General features: G+C 42.7%; 1 protein-coding gene across 1 annotated transcript in view; it reads left to right on the plus strand.

The window, feature by feature from the left end:
- The first annotated feature begins 640 nt into the window (after positions 1-640).
- asah2 (N-acylsphingosine amidohydrolase 2) overlaps positions 641-13,736 on the plus strand; it is a 95,912-nt gene continuing 82,816 nt past the window's right edge. The window contains exons 1-3 of the mRNA XM_078222924.1: positions 641-746; positions 3,694-3,762; positions 6,167-6,255. Of these exons, the coding sequence (XP_078079050.1) occupies positions 641-746; positions 3,694-3,762; positions 6,167-6,255 (264 nt within the window). The remainder of the gene's footprint in view (positions 747-3,693; positions 3,763-6,166; positions 6,256-13,736) is intronic.

The raw sequence follows: 13,736 nt of genomic DNA on the forward strand, positions 1-13,736 counted from the left end.
TCCAGAGCCCTGGGCTAATGATCGGGGATGTGGGTTCAAATCCAATTGAGTTCAAATTCAATTAAGGAGGAGCTAGGCCTGTAATAAGGATTCTGTGCTGGCTTTAGTTTCAGTTTTAGAATGGAGTTGCTTGAAGTCAGAGGTCTAGTGCAAGCTTCTGAAACTCATTCTCTCCCCCTCTCTCTTTGAAAGTTCCAAGACTATTAACAAAGGTATGTATACATGTATTTTGCTAATTGTGTTTAAAGTGCCTTTTTAAGTCTATAAGAGAAATTTTGCTTAATTGGAACTGAATGGTGATAGGTTAGCAGTTGAGTTGTTTTTCATTTTAAGCATTGCTCAACTGTTAAATGTTAAGCGAATTAATTTTTTATAGTTAGATTTTGTTGTTCGATAAAGTTTGTTTCGATGACAGCTCCCTAGTTTGTCAGTAGAATCATGCCTGGAGCGAAACATCATATTCTCACATTTATGCCAAAATGGAAAAATTGTTGGCTTCACACTATACATTGGGGTTTTGATTTGCACCCTAACACTATCAGTCATTGCAGAGTTGTAATGTAAATTGCCCTTTTTTGGGTGGATTAGGTTGCTTCATAGGATCTAATTGTTTTATTTCTCATCAGGTTGGATCTGTGGAATGGGTTCCAAATGTACAACACTGGAGATTGTGCTGAGTGTGCTGTTTACACTCATGACATTAGTGGCTGTGGCCTTCATTGCTCTTTTTTTGGTCAATGATGTGGGTAAGTAGGTTAGGGAAACCATTCTCTTAAAGTGTTTTGACTATCATGACTGGGCAAAAACCCAACAGCAAATTGTGCTACAAAGTGAAAAACTAAATGTTTGCATCAGGAAGCTATTCCACCAATAGTTAATACTGTATTGTCTAAGAAACAACAAACCTGCATTACTACAACATCTTATCAAATCCTGAGAACATTGCAAAGTGATTCACAAACAATTAGTTTGGAAGTGCAGTCACTGCTGATATCAATGGACACACAAGCCAATGTACTCAAAGCAACATCTCACAAACGCAGGAATGAGTGACCAAATCATCGATTTTTGTTTGTTGGTTGAATTTTACTCTGAAGCTAGTTCCGTAGAATGTTGTAGGTGCAACAGGTGATCAAGAAGGCAAATGGGATGTTGGCCTATATCGCAAGGGGGATAGAATATAGAAGCAGAGATGTCTTGCTGCATCTGTACAGGGCATTGGTGAGGCCGCAGCTGGAATACTGTGTGCAGTATTGGTCCCCTTATTTGCGGAAGGATATATTGGCCTTGGAGGGAGTGCAGAGAAGGTTCACCAGGTTGATACCAGAGATGAGGGGTGTTGATTATGAGGAGAGACTGAGCAGATTGGGTTTGTACTCGTTGGAATTTCGAAGGCTGAGGGGGGATCTTATAGAGACCTATAAGATAATGAAGGGGCTGGATAGGGTAGAGATGGAGAGATTCTTTCCACTTAGAAAGGAAGCTAGAACTAGAGGGCACAGCCTCAAAATAAAGGGGCGTCAGTTTAGGACAGAGTTGAGGAGGAACTTCTTCTCTCAGAGGGTGGTGAATCTCTGGAATTCTCTGCCCACTGAAGTGGTGGAGGCTATCTCGTTGAATATGTTTAAATCATGGATAGATGGATTCCTGATCGGTAAGGGAATTGGGGGTTATGGGGATCAGGCGGGTAAGTGGAACTGATCCACTTCAGATCAGCCATGATCTTATTGAATGGCGGGGCAGGCTCGAGGGGCTTAGATGGCCTACTCCTGCTCCTATTTCTTATGTTCTTATGAAGGTTAATCGGGGGTAAATAGGGAATGTCGAAATCAACACCGAGATCAGCCATGATTTTTTTTGAATGACAGCATTGAGTCGAGAGGCTGAATGGCCTACTTCTGCTCCTATTTCATGTTTGTATGTTCAGGAAACAGGCCGTTGTGTTGATGAATACACTGGAATCTTCAGTTTGCCTTGCCCAGTAAAGATATTCAGATTCCCAACTTTGCATTGGGCTGAGCTCATTTGCAAGCTTCTTTTATTTGTTTAAACTGGAAACTGTTGAATCATTGAAGTGGTCTGCCAAAAGGTCAGGTGACCTTTGCTTATTCAACACAAACTATCAAGCTTCTGGAAAGTTCCAAATTGAATAAGGATTGGTGGGGGCCTCCCTTTGGAATGGACGTGCCAAGATGAATGTTATCTGTGGAATTTACTGCTGCCATTCTTCGAAGCTTAGTCAAAGATGCAGAGTCAATGGACTCCCAGACTCTGTCTCCAAACTCACAGTTTAACAGAGGAAAGCTGGCGAGACCAGTTATCCACAAGTTAAGAATGATAGGGCATTGGGGGGAGTTACAGAGCAAAGAGATCTAGGGGTTCAGGTTCATAGCTCCTTGAAAGTGGAGTCAAAGGTGGACAGAGTGGTGAAGAAGGCATTCGGCATGCATGGTTTCATTGGTCAGAACATTGAATACAGGAGTTGGGATGTCTTGTTGAAGTTGTACAAGACATTGGTAAGGCCATATTTAGAATACTGTGTACAGTTCTGGTCACCCTATTATAGAAAGGATATTATTAAACTAGAAAGAGTGCAGAAAAGATTTACTAGGATGCTACCGGGACTTGATGGATTGAGTTATAAGGGGAGGCTAGATAGACTGGGACTTTTTCCTCTGGAGCGTAGGAGGCTGAGGGGTGATCATATAGAGGTCTATAAAATAATGAGGGGCATAGATCAGCTAGATGGTCAATATATTTTCCCAAAGGTAGGGGAGTCCAAAACTAGAGGGCATAGGTTTAAGGTGAGGGGGGGAGAGATACAAAAGGGTCCAGAGGGGCAATTGTTTCACACACAGGGTGGCGAGTGTCTGGAACAAGCTGCCAGAGGTAGGAGTAGAGGTGGATACAATTTTGTTTTTTAAAAAGCGTTTAGACAGTTACATGGGTAAGATGGGTGTAGAGGAATATAGGCCAAATGTGGGCAATTGGGATTAGTTTAGGGGTTTTAAAAAAAAAGGGCAACATGGACAAGTTGGGCAGAAGGGCCCGTTTCCATGCTGTAAACATCTATGACTATGAAAGACCACCATCTATCTCCAATTGAATATTGATGTTTTTTTGCCTTTTCTTACCCTTGGAGTGTGCATTCCAATCAAATAATGCAGCAGTAAGCTTTTGTGAGTTGAAAATAAAAGGTTATTTCTTCTCCAGCACTCATCCTGAATTAACATCGCATACTGCATACGGATAATAATGGTGCACTTTTACAGATTAATGTTAATCCAGTCTCTGATGTACAATTTCCCATCTCCCTCATGGCAGGCCGTTGGCTTCTGGAATGGATTTGATCATTTAAAGTTGAAGTGAGGATCTCAGGCCTTGTGAAGCACTGGTTTCACAGCAATTTGTGAGGTTTCTTATAGTGGAATATCCAGGAGGTTAGTTCTCAGGTGAACTTTGAAACTGGAGCAGTTTAGGTACTTTGGCTACTTGACGGTTGTGTAGTCAATTTCAGAGTCTGATTTTTCAAACCATTCTAGCTGGACAATGGCTGATGAAAATGTGAGCGAAACTGACTTTTGATACTGAGATCCTTTATTATTTCAAGACCCTGAAGAGACCTGGGCAAACTGCAAAAGAACACTGGCATGACAGCAGCTGTAATGGAAATCTTTGTCTTTGTCTTTCAAGAACCATCAGTTGTCGGCCAGTCTGACAATCGGGCTCTGAAACTAACTACACAACTGTCAAGTAGCCAAAGTACCTAAACTGTTCCAATTTCAAAGTTCAAACCAACCTCCTGGATATTCCACTACAAGAAACCTCTCAAAGTGAAACCAGTACTTCACAAGACCCGAGACCCTCACTTCAACTTTCAAGCATCAAATCCATTCCAGAAGCCTCCGGCCTGCCATGAGGGAGACAGAAAATTGTAAATCAGAGACTGGATTAACATTAATCTGTAAAAGTGCACCATTTTTATCCATATGCAGTGTGTGATGTTAATTCAGGATAAATGTGTGAGAAGAAATAACCTTTTATTTTCAACTCTCAAAAGCATTAATTGATCGGAATGCACACTCCAAGGGTAAAGAAAGAAACCCCTCTTTCCATATAAAACATATGGGGTAAGAAAGGCATGTCTGCAGCAACCTGAATACTCAAAGCCCTGTTGGTGTCGTCAATTAAATCCTGTACCAGGAGAAGCCTGCATTCCTAGTGAAAACCACAGCCCTCTGCCTCACAGTTCACAATGTTTTGAAGTTTCTTATTATCTGTAAATTTTGAAACTTTGCCCAGTACACCAAAGTCAAGGTCATAAATATATATCAGGAAGAGCAAGGGTTTGAACTCCACTGCAGTCCATCTGCTAGCCTGAAAACATCTATTGCGTTACATTAACCATTTCTCTTTGTTTCCTGTCACTCAGCCAATTTGTTTCCATATTGCTATTGTTCTTTTCATTCCATGAGCTCTAACTTTGCCCACAAGTCAATTGTGCAGCATTTTATCAAATGGCTCCTGGAAGTCCATGTATATCACATCAACTCCATTACTCTCGTCAACCTTCCCTGTTCATCAAAAAACTCCAGCAAGTTAGTTAAACCCGATTTACTATTCACAAATCCATGCTGGCTCTCCTTAATCAACCTGCATTTGCCCTAGTGACTAGTAATTTTGTCCTGAACTATCTTTAAGGTTAAACTGACTGGCCTGTAGTTGGTGGACTTATGAACAAGGGTGTAGCATTTGCAATTTTCCAGTTGTTCTGATCCTAGCTAGACCTCCAAATTGTTGACAAGATCTAGTTCAAGACCAATAACATTTTGTTTAAAATACACACAGTTTAAGATTTAAGACACTTACTCAATGAATAGAACCTGAAGATTCTATGGGTTTTGAACAAACAAAAATGAACTTCACTGCGCAAAGTCAGAAAGATAAAAGAATTTACAATATCAAAATTATACTCTAATATTCAGGACTAATATGTGTACAAGCAAACTGTGGTCAAACACATCATACTAACTACACAATAAATGGCAGATCCGACCAAGACAGAGGCCATGGATTTCTCAACAACCGCCCAGACGTTAGTAACACTGAGTCAACCAACCTCGCTGAAACTCTGTCTCTCTCTTGAGAGATTCCAGTCTCCATCTTCGAAGATCTAATCTTGGAATGCTCTCTGAGTCCCTCCAATTCAGATGCTATCAATGTCGGCCTACCTCACAGGGTTTCAATCTCGTCTCTCTCTCCCCTGCCTGAGACGCTTGCCGACAATTGCGTTCCACTCCAAGTTCCTGTTCCTCTTCCTGGACTGGTGTGCTGGGCTCAAAACATGTGAAAATGTCGAACTGCACATGTGCCACTCACTCCTGATCTGTGCAATAGCTCCAGGATCCACTGGAACTTGATGTTCCTGACCTCTGCTCTCAACCACCAAGGTAAGTTTGGTCTTCATGACACAGTCCTCTGGCTATACCCCATGTCAGTCCAGAAGAATAACAGCAGGGCAAGTGGAGAATTATAGCCAGTGACTGAGTATATGAGCTCCATCTATGATTGCTTCATTGAGGAATGCACCACAAATTGACCAGCTTAGCTAGTGTTTCCTTTTGCAGCCAGAATGACCTTGAGCTGTAGAAGGTCTGTGTTACAGATTGCAGTCAGTACTGTTTATGCCAGAATTGTCTACAATCCTTGCTGGTGAAGTGAAACAGTGAGACTCAAGTATAATATTTTTGGTCCTGTTCAGTTCATATGGTCTCTTAGGTCACCTCCCCTTCTTCATTCTTTTCCTCCAGCAGCAGCAGGTCTCTCTGCACTGAATGTAGTTGCTCCGACTGGCCCTCCAGCCAGGAGTAAAAATTCAATATTATCAGAGCAAGTTTGTTCAGAGTCTCTGGGCAGAAGCACAAATCAGTCTGGTATAAAGTTGTAGTTAACCACTGAAATATTTATCCTTTCAGTTTTCCCTCTCCTGTCGGGGGTATTCACAAATTGGTGACAAAATGCGATTCAGAAGATCTGTAAGGTACCTGGAAATGCACTGTACTGGATTACCACATGATCATCTTGGAAAACTGATCAGAATTCAGAGATTTTATTGAAATTAATATCCAATATGATGTCCTTTGAAATTCTTCATCTTGTGTTGCAGGTTCAAAACCAACAGAAGTACTGCAAAGTTATTATCAGATTGGTGCTGGCCGTGCTGATTGCACTGGTCCGATAGCAGACCTACCTTTGGTATGTTAGTTTGTTTGAACCACTATTTGTTCACATTAACTATTCTATAACAATATAGGCTTCCCTTTCACCTCTTGCAGACTCCCAATGCCATGTGTCCAATCTGTGTACCCTCCAATCTGCTCCATGCATGATACGCAGTGATTCTCTTCCTCTGTTGGAAACGGTGGCATCTTCCTCACTGCGGTTAGCTACCTGGGTGTGTGGTGAACCAAACACTTGCCCTACTGACCTTGTTCTGTTTTCCTTCACCAAAGGAAATAATTTCCCTTCATCTATTCCAGTGCATCTTTCTTTAAAAATTCATTTTCAATATCTACATTAGATCACCCTTAATCTTTTACAAGCCACATGTATACAATCTGTTTCATAATTTAACACAAGGTTCTGCTATATATCTGCACTGCATGACCTCTAAATTCAGTGAATCCTCAGTTGATTGAGTGTGGTGCCCAGAACTGAACATAATACTTCAGATGGGGATCTGACGAAGGCTGTTTGCAACGGGGGTCTCTCTTCCTCCCCATTGTATTCAAACCCCATTGAGATTTGTCCCAACACTCCTTTAGCATTCTTGATTGTCTTTTGTAACCATAACTTCTGGGGATTCTGCCCCCACCCTGCCACATCTCGCTATTCCTCCTCACTCCCAGTTTCTCAAATATAGAACATACTCCGATTTCTCTTACCTGACTGTGAGGCAGTTCTGGCAACTCCTTTAATCTTTGTATATGTCCGCATGTATCTTCTTCCCATCTGCAACACTTGCTGTGCGTCTTTATATAGTGTCATCTACAAACATGGATATACAATTTTTTATTCCTTCATCAGGGGAATTAGCAGAGTAAATATGTCAGGTTATGGGGTTAGGGCCTGGGTGGGATTGTTGTCGATGCAGACTCAGTGGGCCGAATGGCCTCCTAATTTATATATGTGGAAAAGTTGACGCCCCATTTCAGATCCGCAGGAATGCTGCAAATTACATGCTACCAATCAGCCTATTATTCCTACTTTGTCTCCTACCTTCCAATCAAATTCCACCTCGTATCACAAGGCTGCCTCCAATTCTGTACATTTCCTTCCTGCTCATAAGTCAGAGAATTTGAGAGCGAAGGACACCATTCAAGCATAACACCAGTGCTTGCACTATCTAATATAAGCCCAATTCGTTCCCATTTTTCAACGTATCCTTTCCAAATGCTTAACCAATTTTGTTTTAAATAATGTTCTGGTCCCAGTTTCAATAGCTGCGTGTGATTTAAAAAAAAAAATAACAGCACATGATAAAGCATTGTATGTTCTAATAACACACCAGTGTGGAAACATCTCTACATTCTGGTCTGCTCCAGCGATAATCCAGGGTTATACAACCTTGTCGAACATTTGTGAAAAGATTTTTTCACAATTTATCCTCTTAACTTGAGTTATAATTTTGTAAATCTCTATTGCCTGCCCACCCCATCCCACAGCCCACTCCCTTCAACTTTGCAATCCATCACTTAACCTTTTCTGTTCCAGCAATAAAGACTAAGGAAATTTGGCATGTCAGCAACTCTTTCCAACTTTTACGGATGCACCATAGAAAGCATTCTTTCTGGTTGCATTACCGCTTGGTATGGCTCCTGCTCTGCCCAAGACCGCAAGAAACTACAAAGAGTCATGAATGTAGCCCAGTCCATCACAAAAACCAGCCTCCCATACATTGATTCTGTTTACACTTCCCGCTGCCTTGGAAAAGCAGCCAGCATAATCAAGGACCTCACACACCCCGGACTTGCTCTATTCCACCTTCTTCCATCAGGAAAAAGATACAAAAGTCTGAGGTCATGTACCAACCGACTCGAGAACAGCTTTTTCCCTGCTGCCGTCAGACTTTTGAATGGACTTACCTTGCATTAAGTTGATCTTTCTCTACACCCCAGCTCTGACTGTAACACTACATTCTGCACTCTCTTGTTTCCTTCTCTATGAACAGTATGCTTTGTCTGTATAGCACGCAAGAAAAATACTTTACACTATATATTAATACATGTGACAAGAATAAATCAAATCAAGTCTTATTTTTGTCACTGCCATTGTCTCTTTCCTACTTTCATTCCGGCAAATTCTTGTACAATCCCTTTGACTCTAGAATTGTTTTATTTGAGATACTGTGGCCTGTTCAGTTGCTTTATACAAAATTTAGTTTATTTCCTTGTTTTTTTATTCATTGTTTGTGTATAAACTCAGAATCTCAGTTTTTCATTATTGTTCTGGCCGCCTTAACTCCCAGTTTTCAAACCAAATGTTTCCACACCTCCAGATCCTACTGCCCCTTCATTCTGTTAAGATTCTGACCAGGCAGTGTATAGGCGAACCTTTGTGGCTAAAAAAAAAATGAAGTGATAGCTTATACATATTTCTCTGCATTGGGTGGCACGGTAGCACAGTGGTTAGCACTGCTGCTTCACAGCTCCAGGGACCTGGGTTCGATTCCCGGCTTGGGTCACTGTCTGTGTGGAGTTTGCACATTCTCCTCATGTCTGCGTGGGTTTCCTCCGGGTGCTCCGGTTTCCTCCCACAGTCCAAAGATGTGCGGGTTAGGTTGATTGGTCATGCTAAAAATTGCCCTTGGTGTCCTGAGATGCGTAGGTTAGAGGGATTAGTGGGTAAATATGTAGGGATGTGGGGGTAGGGCCTGGGTGGGATTGTGGTCGGTGCAGACTCGATGGGCCAAATGGCCTCTTTCTGTACTATAGGGTTTCTATGATTTCTATGATTGTACGGGATACAGCATCTGTCAAGTTTGCTATCCTCCTGCGTTCTTCCTCACAGTTCTTAGTTCCGTAAATTTAGCTAGCATTATGTTTTTGCAGGGTCAGGGTGACTCCTTGCCAGAAACCTTGGATTGTGCAGGTGTAGTGAGGCACGGGGCATGTTGGACAAAGGATTAGGGCAATGCATGGTTTCTCCACACAGTAAATATATGAAAAAAAGATGTATTGGGGCATTTACAGAACTGAGCGAGTGATGTTATACATGCTATGCTTGGAACTGGGATAAGCACCAGGATGTGAGGGATCCTTCTTTGTGGAACATTCCAACTAGCCACCCCCTAGTTTAATATAATCAGCAAGCCATTATTCCTTTTGCATCTACATCCAAAACAGAGAAGAAAAGCCCTCATCCTTTGTCCAGAAGAAAAGACGTTGTGGAACAGCTTCTTGAGATATTCCACTAACTCCTGCTGCTCTTGGCTTGTGTTTTGTCCTTTTCTCATTGCTCTATCCAAGTCATTACATTCCTCTAAAGCTTTTATGGTACCTTATTAAGTGCCTTCTGAAAGTCCAGGAAGAAGAGAGACATTGCACTTGCTTTATACACTCTGCTTTGAAAGTTTCGAGTAAACCAGTCCAGCACAGGCTACTCTTTACGGTTCTGTGCTGACTCTACTGGAATGGCCCAAACCTTTCCACATTTTCACTAATTTCAAACAACAACAAAGAACAATACAGCACAGGAACAGGCCCTTCGGCCCTCCAAGCCCGCGCCGCTCCCCGGTCCAGGATTGAATCCTGAATCCAGGATCCCCGCCCAATTTTCCAGCCTATCTACATACTAATATCCTATCCCCGAGCTGTCCCTCACAGCTATGATGCTTTGTTCATCACAACCTATTAGCTCACCCCTACCCCCCCATTCCAGACCATGCGATCTCCAGGGAGAGGCGAAAACCCAGAGTGAAAACCCCAGGGCCAATATGGGGAAAAAAAAATCTGGGAAATTCCTCTCCGACCCCCTGAGGCGATCGAAACGAGTCCAGGAGATCACACTGGCCCTGATCGGAAAATGCTTCCCAACCCTATTCATTTCCACTTCCACGAACACCATATGAATTCCCTGCCCCCGAGACAGGTTCCCAACTATCCGCAGTCTCGCTCTGTACTGGCACCAGCAAGATGATCATAGAATGAAGCCTTGAAACGAGAAACAAAGAACAATTAGCCCGCGCCGCTCCCTGGTCCAAACTAGACCACTCTTTTGTATCCCTCCATTCCCACTCCGTTCATGTAGCTGTCTAGATAAGTCTTAAACGTTCCCAGTGTGTCCGCCTCCACCACCTTGCCCGGCAACACATTCCAGGCCCCCACGACCCTCTGTGTAAAATATGTCCTTCTGATATCTGTGTTAAACCTCCCCCCCTTCACCTTGAACCTATGACCCCTCGTGAACGTCACCACCGACCCGGGGAAAAGCCTCCCACCGTTCACCCTATCTATGCCTTTCATAATTTTATACACCTCTATTAAGTCTCCCCTCATCCTCCGTCTTTCCAAGGAGAACAACCCCAGTTTCCCCAATCTCTCCTCATAACCAAGCCCCTCCATACCAGGCAACATCCTGGTAAACCTCCTCTGTACTCTCTCCAAAGCCTCCACATCCTTCTGGTAGTGTGGCGACCAGAACTGGACGCAGTATTCCAAATGCGGCCGAACCAACGTTCTATACATCTGCAACATCAGACCCCAACTTTTATACTCTATGCCCCGTCCTATAAAGGCAAGCATGCCATATGCCTTCTTCACCACCTTCTCCACCTGTGACGTCACCTTCAAAGATCTGTGGACTTGCACACCCAGGTCCCTCTGCGTCTCTACACCCTTTATGGTTCTTCCATTTATCGTGTAGCTCCTCCCTACATTATTCCCACCAAAATGCATCACTTCGCATTTATCAGGATTGAACTCCTTCTGCCATTTCTTTGCCCAAATTTCCAGCCTATCTATATCCTTCTGTAGCCTCTGACAATGTTCCTCACTATCTGCAAGTCCTGCCAGTTTTGTGTCGTCCGCAAACTTACTGATCACCCCAGTTACTCCTTCTTCCAGATCATTTATATAAATCACAAAAAGCAGAGATCCCAATACAGAGCCCTGCGTTTCATCTGATATAATGGTCTGGAAATTACTCGATACTTAGACAAGCTGAACGGGCCTACATTTTCCTGGGTTATCCATCTCTCCTTTCAGGAACTGGCGTTTAGCACTTGCTGCTGCTATAGGGGCAATTCATCCTTAGGAAGATTTTTATGGTTTATGATTCCTGCCTCTACTATCTCCTCCTCAATCCCTCTCAGTCATCTCTAGCAGCGCGGTGGCACAGTGGTTAGCGCTGCTACCTCAGTGCCAGGGACCCAGGTTCAATTCTGGCCTTGGATGACTGTCTGTGTTGAGTTTGTGTCTTTGTGGGTTTCCTCTGGGTGTTCCGCTTTCCCCCCCCTCAGTCCAAAGATGTGCAGGTTAGGTGGATTAGCCATGGGGTTAAGGGAAGGGGCCTGGATAAGATGCTCTTGGAGAGTCAGTGCAGACTCAATGGGCCAAATGGTCTCATTCTGCACTATAGGGATACTGTGATTCTGTATGGCTTTACCTACACTATATGGACAATAATTTCAAGAATGTAGCTCACCGTCACCTTCTCGAGCAATTAGAGATGGATAATAGATATTGGCTTATCCAGTGACGCCCACATCCCATAAATTAATAGAAAAAGACACATGTTTAATAACATTTTGATTTTCCTTTCCATTTTTAAAAAATAACTTCATTTTGAATCTTAATGTTCATTAGTGGCAAAGTTGTAGCTGTCTCAGTCACCCACTCCCACACTCCTATTGAAAATGGAGGCAAAGTACATCACTCAAGTACTAGATACTATCCCCAGATTGTCCCACCCCTTCTTTGATGTCCTTTTACTTGTATTCTTAAAAAGCCCTTGTCCTCCCCACCCGCCCCCACCTTTGTTGCCCACTATTATTTTCACGTGCTGTCTCTTTGCTTTCCTAATCTCTCTCCACTTTGCATCTCTATTGTGCTGCTTTTTACTCTAATCCCCCTGTTTATCCAGGGAATCCCAGCTTTTGACAATCCACTGCACTGATTACTCGGAAGTGTTTACCCTGCCCTATATCCATCTGGTTATTAAATACCTCCCCCTGCTGGTTTGCTGTTTGTTCCAATCAATGATTCTGGGCAGTGTGCTCTTTCACATCACAGAAATAAACTCATTCCCAGTTCAGTAGAGTTATCTTGACTTTGTCTTTTCCTTTTTGTATTTCCGATGTGAATCTAGTTCTCCAATTATCTACCCAGTGGCCTCTTGTACGTCCTGTTTTCTGAGTATCAAATCTAACATTGTATTCTTCTTCTCAGATGTATAACGTGATTAAGGTAATAATCTAGGATGCATTCTAAAAACTTTTCCTACTTTGACCATAAAATTTGCTTCCAAAATAATACCCCGGCCATCACTGTGTTAATTCTATACAGATGGACTCTATCTGAGCAGCGTAATCAATTTAAAACCATCCTTTTAATTGCTTTATCAATATCCTTAAATATCCAGGCCATCATAACACCCTCTCCCTCCCTTGAAACTTATTTTGCCAGTTTAGTTCAGTCCTGTCTTGTTTCTGCCACCTTTCTACAAACAGTATATTATTTTTTAAAGTTTATTTATTAGTGTCATAAGTAGGCTCACATTAACACTGCAATGAAGTAACTGTGAAAATCCCTTTGTCGCCACACTCCGGCGCCTGTTCGGGTACACTGAGGGGAGAATTTAGCATGGCCAATGCACCTAACCAGCACATCTTTGGACTGTGGGAGGAAACTGGAGCACCCGGAGGAAACCCACGCAGGCACGGGGAGAATGTGCAAACTCCACACAGACAGCGACCCAAGCCAGAAATAGAATCCGGGTGCCTGGGGCTGTGAGGCAGCAGTGCTAACCATTGTATCCTGCTCTTGCAATTAGTGTCTCTTGTTCTCTATTTCTAACATTTTCTTCATAAATACATAAACACTGCTCAGTGCCTTTGCTTTATTCATTCATAATCTTCCATCTCAACTCTTTATCTACATTGTCAAGGTTCATTTCTTTCCTGTAAAACATTTGGGTTGACTGTTTCAGACTCTTTCACCCTTTCACTGTACCTATTTTTAAATGCTTGCTGCGCGGGGGTCTCTGACATACTCTGAATTTGGTTTAAAACTCCCATCCACACCTCTCTCTATTCCTGCTGCTAGGTTACTGCTGACAGCTTTGTTCAGGTGGAATCTGCCCTCTTTATCTCTTGATCTTCTGTACCAAATGTGTCCACTGATTTGAGACCCTTGCTCCCTGCTTCCCTCCTACAATCTTTTTCAACCATGCACTCAGCTGCTTCAGGATAGCCTGAGTGCAGTTTTAAACAAGTCATTCCGTGTTTGGAAGTAGTGAAATTACCCTGTCATTTTGGGCAGAAGATTTCCATTTTCAGTCTTTGAACCTAATCAACACTGCAAACGTACACATGCTCACATGTGTGAATCGGCATGCTTCTCACATGAGAGTATTGCTTTTAAAATAAAAATACCTCTTGCTTTAGACTCAAACCCTGCCAGCAACTCCTCTGACAATTTCCAAGCTCAAATCATGTCCGATTCTTCCAGTTGTCGGAG

This window comes from Mustelus asterias, chromosome 11 (genome assembly GCF_964213995.1).
Source record: "Mustelus asterias chromosome 11, sMusAst1.hap1.1, whole genome shotgun sequence".
Classification (NCBI taxonomy): Eukaryota; Metazoa; Chordata; class Chondrichthyes; order Carcharhiniformes; family Triakidae; genus Mustelus; species Mustelus asterias.